General features: G+C 33.7%; 1 protein-coding gene and 2 non-coding genes across 4 annotated transcripts; 1 reads left to right on the top strand and 2 right to left on the bottom strand.

Annotated features, from left to right (window-relative positions):
* Positions 1-746: 746 nt before the first annotated feature.
* On the top strand, positions 747-1,931 carry LOC113357047. 2 transcript variants are annotated; one of them, XM_026600310.1, is made up of 3 exons: positions 747-1,178; positions 1,274-1,496; positions 1,596-1,931. In XM_026600310.1, exons 1-3 carry the CDS (start codon positions 894-896, stop codon positions 1,619-1,621), a joined length of 534 nt encoding a protein of 177 aa, XP_026456095.1. In that variant the 5' UTR covers positions 747-893; the 3' UTR covers positions 1,622-1,931. The 2 variants fall into 2 exon arrangements, with proteins under 2 accessions (XP_026456095.1, XP_026456094.1); XM_026600309.1 differs by having other exon boundaries at positions 752-1,178; positions 1,274-1,501; positions 1,596-1,929.
* Positions 1,932-4,937: 3,006 nt separating this feature from the next.
* Positions 4,938-5,010, bottom strand: TRNAT-UGU. Its single transcript has one exon. It is a non-coding gene; the product is annotated as a tRNA-Thr (tRNA).
* Positions 5,011-14,462: 9,452 nt separating this feature from the next.
* On the bottom strand, positions 14,463-14,605 carry LOC113362524. The gene has a single exon (XR_003365774.1). It is a non-coding gene; the product is annotated as a small nucleolar RNA snoR2/U65 (small nucleolar RNA).
* Positions 14,606-14,824: the final 219 nt, after the last annotated feature.

The raw sequence follows: 14,824 nt of genomic DNA on the forward strand, positions 1-14,824 counted from the left end.
AGAAGTGATTTTACGTCCAGGTTAGGATTAATTCCAACCGTAAAATTTTATTTGCGTGTAGTTTAACGTCCAGGTTTGGATTAGTTTCCAACTGTAGAAACTCATTTTACTTCCAGGTTTCTTTTAATTCCAACCGTAAAATCCGATTTTACGTCCAGTTTTCTTTTAATTCCAACCATAGAAGTGATTTTACGTCCAGGTTTAGTTGAATTCCAACCGTAATTTTCAATTTTACGTCTAGGTTTAGTTTATTAAATTTTCCTTTCGTCAACCTAGCCGTAAATTTCAATTTTACGTTCAGGTTCCTTTTAATTCCAACCGTATAAATTGATTTTACGTCATTCCAACCGTAGAAATTGGTTTTACGTCCAGGTTTGGATTGATTCCAACCATAGAAATTAATTATTATCTAATTAAATTAAATAAAATTAAAATTAACTAAAGGGTTATTCGGTCATTACAAAATTATTTGAGATAAGGGGTTTTTATATTACTTCTAGGTGACCCGTTTTTGTCCTATTAGGTGACGCCCCTCTAATGGAATGTGACGCCCCAATAATAACCTTCGTGATAAGACATATATAGGGAAGGGACGTTGGTGAATTGTACACAAAACATATATAAGGAACGGACGTTGGTGAATGATTTTCTTACAAGGAATTGACGAAAGGGCACCAACAGTAGTGGAGCCTGCCGCTTGTAGAAATGATTTTTCTACGAGATGATTTTTCCTATATGTCTTATGTGATTTTTCTACAAGTTAGTATGGGTTACGCATATCTCTATCCCCCTCGTACGATCGAATTGCACATCAAGTCTAACCCAACAACTCCTCTCTTCTCACTCTCCCATTGAATCTCTCTCTCTCTCTCTCTCTAGTGTTCTTCTGAAAAATGAATGAAGAAATTCCACCGACAACAACAACAAGCAAGAAGAAGAAAGAGAGCAGCTTAATAACAGATAACAATAATCTTAATGGAAATATTATCAATCCATTATTGGGAAAAGGGAAATTCAAGTTTTGGGTATTAGCTGCAATTGTACTGCTTGCATTCTGTTCAATCTTCACCGGGACAATCACTCTCAAATGGTCATCTTCTTCTGGTGGTATTCTCAACCATTTCTCTCAAGATGACGACTTTATAAACAGTCCCATCCTCGACGATCTTGATGTTCTCGTATATCCACTCACCCTCATGTTTTAATTGTTCCTTTGTTTTGCTGTGGTTTGTGTTTTTCACTGATGATTCATTCTTATTGTCTTGATTACCAGGAAATTGAGGAAAGAGAGAAAGTAGTGAAGCACATGTGGGATGCATACACACATACTAGTAGTAGGATTGTGCTGCCTAAATTCTGGAGACGTGCATTTGAAGCGGGTTACCAAGATTTGATTAATGATGATCTTGGCGTTCGAAATGCTGCTATCTCTGAAATAGCCAAAATGTCTATTCGTTCCTTTATTAATCTTGAAAATCCGCCTGATCCCATTACACGTAAGGTCTGTAATTTACTTCCGTTCTTCACACTTGATTTAATATTGATTGTTGTTGGATTGTTTAAATTGAGCTTAGTTCATGATGTTTGATGTTTAGAACGGCCGAGGAGGAGGAACGGATAAGATGAATGTGGACAAGGGAGAGGGTGGGAGGAAGACGAAGATGGTGGATTAATGGAGTGGAGTAGACTATAGAGTTAAAAAGTAATGACGAGTACTAGTAGTCAATTTGTATGTGCTATTATAATTATTAGTTGCTTTCGGGATAGTCCCCTTATTATTTTCATGAACCCACTAGTTTCTTACTGTATGAAAAAATAGATTTGGATTTTTGGTTTGAGATAGTAGGAAAGGAATCCATATTATTGTAGGCAGAGAGATTAAACTAATCAGATCCATATGATATGAGTACATTTTGATTTTACTTTTGATACTCTCAACCACCACAGCTGCATATTGATTGGCTTTTTATTTAACCATGTGGAAACATTTTAGGAGTGGAAAAGTCACAGATGATAGGTAGTTCAGTGGCTGGGAGAATATTACTAGAATCCTTCGTGAGACCATGCACAATAATTATAGAACATTTCCTTGATGACTGCTGATTTGCCATCTGAGGTGTTAGCGGCTTAACAATACCAGCTTGGTGTGTGAGGGGGATAGTGCTTTCATTGAGAGTCGGCTAATTTACCCTCTAACGGGTTGGATTTCAATCCGTGAGCAAGTTTTTTTTTTTAAAGATGGAATGATGGATCAAACACAAAGAATATCTAGTAAAAGATTAATTTATAAAATACTAGGTATCACCGGGGCCTTACGGCCCGGCTCAACCTCCCGTGATATTCTTCAATTTACATACATTAAAACAAACTACATCTTAGTTGGTGTATCCAAATACTTTTAAAAGATAAGTAAGCAACCCGAAAATTACATTCTTATTAATTATTAGGAACACCCTAGTCAAGCTATTTTAGTAAACTTACTTATAAGAATTACAATGAAACCAATTTGAAACTTACACGCCTATCACCAGTGGAAATCTTGACAGAGAGGAAACCGAAGAGGATAAAGGAAAAAAGGAGGTGTTGCTGGTGCTATATAATCCCTTTACCTGCTTCTGGAATATCAACAAATCGAACTTTGTTAGAGGAGCCAAGTAGTCGTAGTGGAGCAAGCGTTGAAGTTGAGGTTTGGTGAATAAATAACTGTCATTATTATATAGTAGCGAGCGCGTTTTAAATTTACTCTATTTTCCTATAAATTTGCATAAATTTCAGAAAGAGAGGGCAAAATAATTCCAGCGCCAAAAAAAAATTGAAGCTGAATTCAAACAGTAATTCTTAAATGCAGAATTATTGATCTACATATTTAAAATCAGAAGAATTCGTCCTGAACATCCTATTGTGAAACAAATGATTGTGTGTTCGGCAAAATAGTTACTTCCAAACCAAAAATTTTAAGCTAAAAGGCAATGTAATTGACATAGGATATGCATGTTCATTAAAAAAGTTCCTTTACCCTATTTTCTATTAGTCACACTTTTGTAATCCGTCAGTAATCACTAACATCATTTAAGATTTTGCTCTATAAATTCCATCGTCTCAACTCTAAAACAATTGCTTTGAATAGTACATCATTATACTTATAAATATTAATTTTCAAGTTATCTAAGAATAATATAAACTAAGAGTTCACAGTAATGAAAGGGAGTTATGGGTCTGGAAAATCCCAAACTCATAAGGATGGATAGATAACCTCTGCAATGACTATCCAAATGGTCTAGCAGGCTGAGCAATGGTGACTTCGGGGTACTGATTAATACCATCAGTAATCCTAACTTCCTTCACTAATTCGTCAAGGGCTCGAAGATCCCAAACTCATAAGGACGGATAAATAACCACTACAATGATTGTCCAAATGGTTTAGCAGACTTAAAATGGTGTCTCTAGGGTACTCAATACCATTAGTAACCCTAACTGCCTTCACTAAATTCTCAATAGCAAGACATTTCCTTATGATTTATGAACCTTCTTTATCTCTAATTAGACAACTGAATACTGGCGTTCAATACTGACTGCTTTAAACAATAAACTAATATAAAAGATGCGCAAAATCATCTTACTTCACAATCAAATTATTTAGGTCCTAATTTAAGCAACTTAACTGAAGCATGAGTTTGGGATTGTAACCACATAGATCAATGCTACCTAGAATCATCAAAAACCTTTCCATTATTGTGAATCACTCTTAAATAACACCATGTTAAACGATTTGAAGACTCAATATCTTAAAAGAAACAATCTTGCAAGGATTGTCAGTCGGGTCCCATGGAACAACATTACAATGCCATTGTTCTTTTACCTATCCCACGTTCTCTGTTCTGACCGCCTAATACAAATAGAGATAAATAGAGCTATGAGTTTGACAGAAATTTGTATAAAGGTATAATATTCCCAGGATGTTATGTGTTATCTTCTCGGACATTTGGATATTTAACTAATACACAGTACCTTTAGAACTTGTTGTTGGTATGTAGGGTAGCACCAAATGTTTGCTTCACCAGCTGGAGTACAGATTTGAAACACTTCACCATGCCTGAAGTTCATAGCCCACTCGAATAACAACATTTTTCATATTGGCAGGCGGCTTTTATGTTCTTTCATACGTACGTATCACTAAATTTATCTTATTCTAAACCAATACAACGCCCCACATTAGCTTTGGATCTCGTAATACTGAGTATCATCAAGTCCCTTAAACTCATCATCATTCGCTTGAAACATGTTGCAGAAACAACAAAACATACACCGAAACTTATATAAAAACTGATTTTTCTTCCATCAAAAGTAAAATGAGTTATATACAAATAAATAAATAAAAAGCATCTGAGGGCCCAAGATAAAAACTGCCTAAGAGCTTCATATAAGATGTGTGGTGTATACCAATTCTGTAATGCTTATTGCCAATAGAAAAAAATTAAGCAAGAAATAAGTCAAATTGAGAAAGTGAAAGTAACTCTTTTTAAGAAACGGAAGTATTAGTTTAGAGGAAAAAAAGAAAAAAGAAATCTCAATCGTCCGATGTTTTCCTTTTACTGTCCAATAACGACATCAAACCCGAGATGCAAACAGAAACTTCGTAGGATTTAGCTTGATGTATACTGCCTACTATCTCTTACGTCATTCTATGAGATATAATGGTTTTGACTGATTATTTTTATTTTCATTACAGTTAGGCGTGTGGGTTTTGAAAACCTAGAGAAAAACTTCAAAATCGGTTTAGCAAATGGCCAAAACAATTTTGTTACAAAAGTTTTTGTAGCACCAATAAATTAGATGATAGAAGATGTTTGATATCAACACTGCATAAAATAATCCTAACTATTCATAACTTCGTCCCTACTATGTGGATATATAGAAGTCTAATCACATAATGTATGTGCCATCTGTGGAAATCGAACCCACAACTACATGGTCACAAACCATGTGCTCTACCAATTGAGATAAGATAGCAAGTAACATTATGTTAAAACCATTAAACCCTTTACGAATCATATACTTATTACCATTTATCAAACGTGGCTTGGCATCTATGCTTATAAAGTAGAATTGGAACATTTTCGATATCTTACATCAAATTACCTTTATGGGAAGTTCAACCATTAATTGCAAAATGGAATTTTTATTGATTACCTTTCTACGAAGAATAAGTTAACAATTGATGCAATTCGGCTACCTTCAAGTCTTTTCCTTTTAAGATTGTGTTGTACCAGGCGCTTTTATAGTACACCTGAACAGCATCAGAACTGAAATAACCAAACACAATCAAAAGAATAGAGTTAAGAAAATAAGTTTTCATGTGAGTACATACAAAGCACTAAAGAGATCCCTTAAATTTCCAGGTAGAGTTATTCTATCTCTGAAAACACATTGGAAGTTAGAGTATGGTACCACCATAAGATACTTAAAACTAAAGTTCCAGGTTTCTGTTCGAGAAGCAATATTCATCGGAGTTATTAGGAAATGGATTGTGTATTATGAAAAAAATATTAGAATCTTAGAAATATATCATTCATAGATTAAGTGTAAGCTAATTCAAGAACCGAAGTAATGTAGAACATGTAACAAATGGTTAATGTAGTACAACAATTTGCTATATTATCTATTACGAACTCATTAATAACCAAAGCCCGAAGCATTTCTTAATTTTTCAAATTATATCATCACAACATTGTGTTTAACTTAAACATACGTTACAACGCTGATTAATAAAAAAAAATCAAACATTAAAAACAATTTTTATTTTTTTGGTGCTCTGCATTCTGCAAACCTGGCAGTAAGTTGAAAGATGTATTCATGTACAAACTGAAATCCTGCCCCGGTGCTCCAAGTAAAAATCCATCTCAAGTCCCTTGTCAAAGAAGCTAGTCAGTCACTATGATCTGCCAAAACAAATATTTACAAAATTATATATCCACATTCGAACAAAATGAAATGACAGTTTTTCCAGGGTCCAAAACCGAAGTAAACAATCTTCGGAGAAAAACAGAAAAGGGCAAGTTAATTGATAAAAATAACATCCCTAAATATGATAAACCTAAATGAAGCTAAATTAGTCTTCAATAGTACCTTTGCGCTTGGCAGATTCATTTGTGAAAGTTGAATAAATTGGTCGGACCTAGATTTTTAACTCTGTCCAAACAGATAAGGTTGTCATAAAAGAACTCACTACAAAACTGAGTCATTTCATCAATCAAATCAACAACATAACTTAGAATCTCAAATCTATCAAGTATATCAAACAAAACCTTCCATTGCAAACACTAAACCCTAGTAAACAAATGACCCTATAACTGAAAACCACATAATCAAATAAAAATAGAAAAATAGTTGCCTCATTTTCAACCCCAACGCTGTCGATTATTTCACTGAACCGAGTAAATTTTGTCTGTGGTGAATTAGTTACCCTAAAACGCAGAGGAGGGAGCAATGAACAAAATATCACAACAATTGGAGGATTTTCTTAACTAAATCACAACTTTCCCTTCATCAGGAAACTTGAAGAAAAACGTATTGTCTCTGAAATTAGAACAAAAATTGTTGATATCTTAAGATGATGTAAGTTGTCTGGCCTGTTTACCATGATACTATATAGCCCAGAAATAAAAACTTACAACTCGCCAAAGCTGTATTAAAACTTACAGATTAATATAAAGTAAAGTGCATATTTCAAAAATGTAGTAAAACTCGCAAGAACTTTCTTGCAAACCCCTTCTTAATGGCAAGAGCTTTGTTGCGAGTTTTTAGTTGTCTAGCGACTGTTCATCCATCCGTAAACATATATACACCATAATTTATGTTTTTAGTCGCTTGGCCGTACTCTAGAAGACATCAAGTGGTTTATAGAAAAAAATCTATTAACTATGAAGAAAATGGAACCTTACGTATCTTGCAAAATATATTTAAAACTTCACCAACTGTAATCGGTCTAGGTGCACAATCAACAACACTACTCTGCACAACACCACAAAATTAACCCAAACAAAATGATAAACTCCAATTTCAGTAAAACAACTAAAACCCCCAAACTGATGAGGTTATGACATGATGAGGTTATGACATGATATTCTAAAACAACTAAAACCCCCAAATAGCAAAACCATATGAGGTTTTACACAGTCGTTGATAATTAATGCTTCAACATAATAGCTAAATAAACCTTTCTACGTCCTGGATTGAAACACCAAATAAATCATTAATTATTTATAACATATGCTCTTCTAGGCACGGGATTTGTTTTTAACCTGAGAAACATTAAGTCAATATGCAAAAAACTACTCGACCATAATAAAATATATAAAAACACAAAACAATCAGGGGTTTGATTTGTAAAGCAAAATAACATATAAAATCAATGAAACCCAAAATAATTGCTCATAGAGAAGTTGCGTCGCACTACTAAACATAACAGTGAAAATACGTTAACCTGAAGTCTTCACTATAGAACATGAGATTGAGATTACCGTTTTAACTGAGCACCGATCTGTATTCGTTATCTTTGTTTAGTGTTAAACACAAACCAATATCACCCTATTTGTTGTATGGTCAATGTCTATAATTAGAGGAACTCCAATGGCATATACCTACCCTGCCTGCAAAGAAAATAATACAACGAATTTAGAAAGAACACAGAGAATGCTCTATGAAGGGTTAATTAAGTTTCGATTGGGAGATGAGCAATGTTTTTTTACATGTACATCTGAGTCACTTCCAGAAGAACCAACGAAAATTTAAGAAAAGGTATTTTGGCCCACCACCCTTACACCCAATGTCTAACTCAATCCATAAGCAGTAAGTGTGTGTTTCAGCAAATGCAGTACATATCTCAGCACCATTGTAGATCCGATCTCAGCACCATCAAAGTTATTCTTCATAATAATCATTTACTAATGTAGTCAACCATGCGACATAGAATTTAGGTACCAAGCTTTCTGACTAAGTACAATATGTACGACGTGTATGAGAAGTAGCATGTAGCAGAAAAATTACCTTCCACAGAAGTTAGTGATCTGACACCCGTCGTCGTTGCTTCTACTGCCTTATCTCGATCCTTGTGCCAGTAAGAGCCGTGAGTCAAAAGTTGTATTAGAATTTAGGAACTCTCAGCACCTTCAGAGTTATTCTTCGTAACAATCATTTAATAATGTAGCCAACCAAGTGACATAGAATTTAGGTGGTATAACCAAGTTTTGTGACTAATTACAATATGTACGAATTGTATGAAAAGTAACAGGCAGCACTGTTTAAAAAAGTGTTCAGAGGCGCGTCTCAGGGTGCGCTTTTTAGCGCCTCAGTTCCAAAACGCTTTAGAACGTGTGATATGAAATTAGGCTAATATTAAAATAAAATAAAATGAGCTTTTAAGCATAGACCAGTAAATAATAGGCGTTGTGACTCTTATATATAATTAAAAAAACCTAAACGAATCTCTTAAACTTCTATTCCATAAGAAAAAAAAATTTCTCCTTCTCCTTATATGACCCGTGCCGTCACGGCCCAGGTATGAATATATACGCCGGAATGTGTTATTCGACTTTTCTGTATCGTTATTTACTGGGGAAATCCACTCAATGGTTTGTTGTCAAAAATATAAAGTGAGACATAGATCTGCAATGAAGAAGAAATAGTTTGCTCTTTCAAAAAAGAGTTGAAATTTTTCTTGTTTTTGTTATATCTTCCGGAGTTGCATAAGTTTGTGCTCTCGGCTCCTTGTAGTATTGTAACGTGTCTTTTTTATTATTTTTCTTTCTTCATTTTCTTATGTTTTTCCCTTTATATTAGACATTTTCTTTCTAATACAATTAACTTATTAACCCTAAAAAAGGTGCAGGTTGTAGGAGTCATTTCTGCGCAAACTCCTCTAAAAACTTATATTTGATCAAAAGTTACTTTGATTCTTACATTTGATCAGAAGTTACTTTGATTGGTTGATTAATTAACGTATGAACCATTTTACCATATATGTTTAAAATCTCCACTCTCATTACCTACATTCCGTTTAGACGAACCAAGAAAAATATATAAAAAACAATAACTCCCTCTCACAAACAGGTGAGCAAGCTCTGCTTGAAAAACATGGCACGTTGTTGGGTCCCATTTGTTGTCAGAGAAGTTTTTTCTGCTATTGTTGTGTCGGTTTATAAATAATTTTTGCGTTAATTTTCGGTTTATAAACGGAAATGATATTCATATCATCCTTAACAGCTCTATTCGCCACTCAATGCTAGGTGTCGTAAAGGTAGTGGTTCAGGGTTGTTCAGCTAGGACCCACCACTGGCTAAAAGGGCACCATTTGAGAGATGTGAGGTTTAGATGTTGTTGAGCTGTGAGTTGAGTGGTGTTTTAGAGCTGTCAATAGCACCACCAGTTTATAAATAATTTTCTTGGTTAAACATGTCTGTCCGTTGTCAATATCTTAATAAACGTTGAAAAAGATATACACAACTGTTGATCTGTTTCAGAATCCAAAGAACATTAAACATGATTATATGAATCCTAAGTACAAATAACATATATAATTACTTTGGGAGAAGATATCTTCCCCGACGGATTGGAAGATTCCTCTATTTCATTCTGTATATCCTTGGGTAATCCCATTCTTTTGGTTGTCTTGGTCCAGCATCACCTCCATCTTTCTTCGAAGCCTCAACATCACCTCTCGACTTTGAACTTATATTTTACTAATCCGCTTCTAGTCGTATTCTATTTCAAGAACTTCACTCGGGTGCTTCCGCACTTTTTAGGTCATATAGAATCTATCTATAATCCCTTTTCCCTTCTCTTATCGAGAAGAGACACTTGGTAAAGATATATGATTACGCAATATGTTAAACCCAAAATATCCTTCACTAAGTGACCTAAGCTAATAAAAGCTAAATAGATGGAGAAAATAAAGTGGTTGACAATTTTTGCACATGGTTAGGAAGTTGATACCTTCCAAATCATTTACAAAGTAACTTTATTAACTGAACAATGGTGTAACATAAACGTCAAAGTGCATCAACAATAGCTCCATCCGTGGTACTGATTAATGACAAAATATTATATGCAGACGACCGCCTACACCACCAACAGGGTAGTTGATTACACCAAAATCTTTGTCACACAAAACCCAGAAAGAAGAGTAGCTCAGATGCAATGTAGGTAAAAGACAAAAGAACGCCTCAGCGTCACCAATTAATGATATTATTGTCGTGTTGGCATTCTTCATGGTTCTCTAGAAAGCATTAACTGGTTCATGGTCGCTGCAACCATATTTACACAGAAATAAAATGTCTTGTCCGTTCTGGAGAACTGTGTTGTTGAGTATTCCGTCTGGCGGAGAAACATTCGGTAGAAGTAATATTCCATCATAGTCCAATGGGCAACTGACTGTAGCCAGCATAGGTCCGTATCCCACTTTCATGACGTGGATAAAAAATATGGTTGCCTAAAAATTGATCCGTAATACTATGATGATTGTAGCCTTACGGCCCCGGCTCAACCTCTCCTTTTAATATACATATTTTAAGCATACACAACAAGTCAAAGTCTCTGTTAAACACATAATGTAAAGAGATCCTTAGTCAAATTGTTAGTTTTGCCTTTCGGAATAGTTTTGTATTGCCTTTTTCATTACATGCTCACATAAAAACGAAAAACTATAATTGAATTAAATAGCTTTTGTACCGTTTTTAGCACTGGAAGATTGGAATTTTAAACAAAAATCAAACTCGTATTTCGATTGCATAATAAATTTTCAAATGAAACATTATTAGCAAACACCCATTCAAGTATATTAACAGACCAAACCCGCAATCAATATACCTTTGCATAATGTTTAATTTGTGTAATCTAAGGACATATATGATAAAAAAAATCAAATGAGCAACTTTTTTACTGCTTATGGCCCCTGCTCAACTTTTAATTAGTGTCATGCGTCATGTAGGCTTCATTATTAAATATAGGGTTTTACATGATTATTATTAATGTATCCATGTTGATATAATCATGTTTATGTTGTCTAGGTATCACTATTGATGAGTACCTGGATTTTTTCATTTTTATTCGTTAGTTCTAGTGTAACTAAATGATGACCATGTTCATTGAATAAATGTGAATATCACCTGATGAAGTTAATCGTAGTCAAAGTATAATGTGATTTATGAGGATGATATTACGCGGTTTTTATCTACAAATTAGAACATTCAAGTGCAGTCCGAATATATATGTAATCGTTTAACCAAAATTTAATTATTTTCTTAAAATAAACAATTCCAGTTTTTGTTTTAATAAATTATTCTGGAAAACGAAGTTTCTAAGAACTTAAAAGTAATGAATATATCTTTGATCCTTTCATGAATTTCATTCTTCTTCGTTTTGGGGAATTTCAATACTCTTGAATACAATAATTATACATTAGTTGTATTCTTTCTCGAGTCCCTATTTTATTTATGTCTTTTCTGTATTTCCGTTCAGGATATTGTTTGGAATTGACGTAGACCTGTGTTTCGTTTTTTTTATTTTTACTTATCCAGATTATCGTAGACCGATGTCATGTAGTTGTGAATCATTTGTTGGGACCCACCTACTGGAAAAAGACCGATGCATGCTTGTTATTCACACATTATATAACCCGATCTCCAAAAAATGCAATCATATCCTTGTCGATTTCCTTTAATTTTTAATCGTGGATGTTTCCTCACCTTCAATGAACTCTTCATTCTGAAAATAAGCCTCAAGCATATTACTATTAGTGACAGTAACATGTCAATGTTGCAAAGACACTTATCGTCATACTTAACTTGATCAAAATCATGCAACATCAAAAACTATCGTCTAAATCTTTTTTAAGTTTCTTATATTATTTAAATTTTTCTTTCTCAAACTCTTACTTTTTTTCTCTTCATAATCTACCTTATATTTTCTTCATCCCGAATTCATGTTTAAACGATCCTTTTTTAGATTCAAATGACTCAAAATGTTTAAATCATCCCCAACTCTTGGTTTTGTTTTATTTTGTTGCTTTAGATCCTGTAAGAAGTTTTCCAGTTCACAAACAGATTGCACAAAAAACATATACCTCTTGTATTGCCATTACATGACTAAAAAGGTTTTCCAAGTCCTCGAAATCCATTCCATATACTGATGTTTTAGCCTCTTTCTAACTTGGTTGGTTTTTTCTTGGCCACCTTTTTTTTGTCCTTAGCTAACTCGACTGTCATCCCTTTCCTGTGAGGTTCACATTACAGATTTTCTGTATTTTTCTTTCTATTTTCTTTTAGCAAACTCTAAAATATACATCTTAGATTCTTAGTCTATATTTTGTGTTGTATATTATGTTCTTTGACTCTGAACCACCTAAGCTAATACCCAAAGTTTTAAAAAAAAATGGAAATAAAATGTAAGTTTTTCCAAATTTTCTTTATGTTTTCCATTTCAATAAATTTTTTTATTTCTTAGTGTGGACATGTTGAAATGCATAAGTAAAATCTATTGTATGTTGCCTAAGTCATATGACATTATCTTCTAATAAGTTTCTACTTGAGAATGTCATCAATATATACACAGATCCTTATGCGCTCTTATAACTTTTTCCCCCAGTTAATATGGCATCTTAAAATTTTGTATTCTACAAATCTGTGATCAAAACCCTAGTAGATTCATCATGTGCTTCATAATCGTTCTTTGTGAACTATATGATCGGTGCACCAACTTTTAATCGGATTCCATGAATTGGGATCCTGGTTGTTTTAGATGTTTTAGAATTTTTTGAGAGTTATGAAACTTTGTATTAAGTATTTCACTGTAGATTCCTTATTGTTTTAATCCATACTTAAATGTACATCTTCGTCTCTTGTTGTAAGTGATATCATGTATGAGTTGATGTTATATTCGTTTTCACTTTTTTGTGTTGCAATAATTATTTATTTCAGATATTTTAGACCCCCCATCCACTCCCAATTACTTTATCACATGTTTGAACACGTGGCGATGATTGTTAGGAAATCTATTTCAGATCTTAATTGTGAACCAGTTTCATCTGTATTTGCATTTTCTTTCCCAAAATTCTTATTTACATACTTGAAAATGTGTCATAATTCTATGTTTGTGGTGTACAGAATGAAATATTGGTTTCAAAAAGATGAAATTGAATCTAGTGCAACATTGATCATCTCCTTTAATACTTATGTATGTGTTTAACAACCCTTGCACCTCCATAAATCCCAACATTAATGTGGAAATTAAACACCCTGGAAAAACATGGATTGTATCAAACAGAATATATATGCATTGTTTTCTCTGTATCCCTTGCAGATGATCACCTCTCCCCCTTCATCCTGATAGCGATAAATTGTTACACCTTCGCTAATGATTGTATTATCATCGTGTTTCTTTGGATATCATGTAATGCACTTTCCATTTTTTATGCACATCGAATCCGAATCATATAGACCGGGTAACATACATTTACTTATAGTTTTAAATAGTTGCGGCTACCCTCTCTTCTTTGGCTAGATAACCTTAATAAACTATTATGAAAGGGAAAAATATTGAGAAGGGTTTCGATTGAGGATATGCTCCTGCTGACCTTTCTTTTATGGAATATCCACTTCATCAAACTTACAAATCTTCATCCACTGTTCACTTCGATTATATGGGTTCAGTTTTCTCATCCGGAAATTCAGTACAAATAAATTTCTCAATATATTCCAATGCACTATCTTTTTTCGGACCCTTCTAGAAGGAAAAAAGAGCGTGTATATGAGGCAGTCTACGTTTTTGAAATTCGATTGTCATACATGTGCTACCACTTTAACAAACATATTGTATTTTTTGTTTTTTTTTATCAACTGAATTATTCAACCATCTCTCTATAATTCGAATAATGGGTTATTAGACTTTGACGATCCAAAGCATAATAATATGGTAAAAGTTCATCTTTAATTCCTGACCAACAAAGTTCGCCGTCATTGTCAAGAAGGTATATGGGTATTGATTAGAAAAGTGTAGTGTCTATTTAATCTTGAAAATATCAAACATATGCCTGAGACCACCAATAACTTTCGCATTCTTATCCCTAACAGAGACATTACTCAGGATCTCATGTGTGGAAGAATACTTAGTGCAAAACATATTAGGTTCTGAAAAAGTATCCTGAATTTTCCAAAGAACATCTCTGTTTAGCAGGGAATTTTGGTTTTCCCGAACATTATTAATATTGTATATATAAAACTTGGAATAAAAAGGTTCTCTTCCTTCATCGGATACTAATTCTCAACTCACATGTTGAAGTTCTCCTTGTATTGAAGGAGGAGAACTTCAATGAAAAATCTCTAAGAAAACACATTTGAACCCTTGCCTTTTAGATTTCTTTTATCCAGACTGCAACCTTTTTTTATAAGTAATTTATTAGGAAATTCAAAGGATGTAATCGCACAAAAAGGCTCTGTAAATGAATGGTAAATCAGTGTACATATTCCTACCAAGATGTGAAATATGGAATTTTTATAGGTCCAATGATAACATTGATGGTTATTGTCCAGACTGCAACCAAGACAGGTAAACGCATTTGAAGCATTATACTCTCTGATGTGGGACAAAAGTTGAAAGGGCATCATTACCTTCGTATAAAACCCTCAAAATCTGAGAGATTCAAGCAACAAAGGATTTTTACTTTTTCCTGATGAATATATCTTCCAAAGTTGGTTTCTTCTTGAATGATTTGGTCAATATCTCGTCAATCAGGTGCCTTTCCCCGCACAGAGATCAAGCAATGTCCATTTTT

This window comes from Papaver somniferum, chromosome 3 (genome assembly GCF_003573695.1).
Source record: "Papaver somniferum cultivar HN1 chromosome 3, ASM357369v1, whole genome shotgun sequence".
NCBI classification, from domain to species: domain Eukaryota; kingdom Viridiplantae; phylum Streptophyta; class Magnoliopsida; order Ranunculales; family Papaveraceae; genus Papaver; species Papaver somniferum.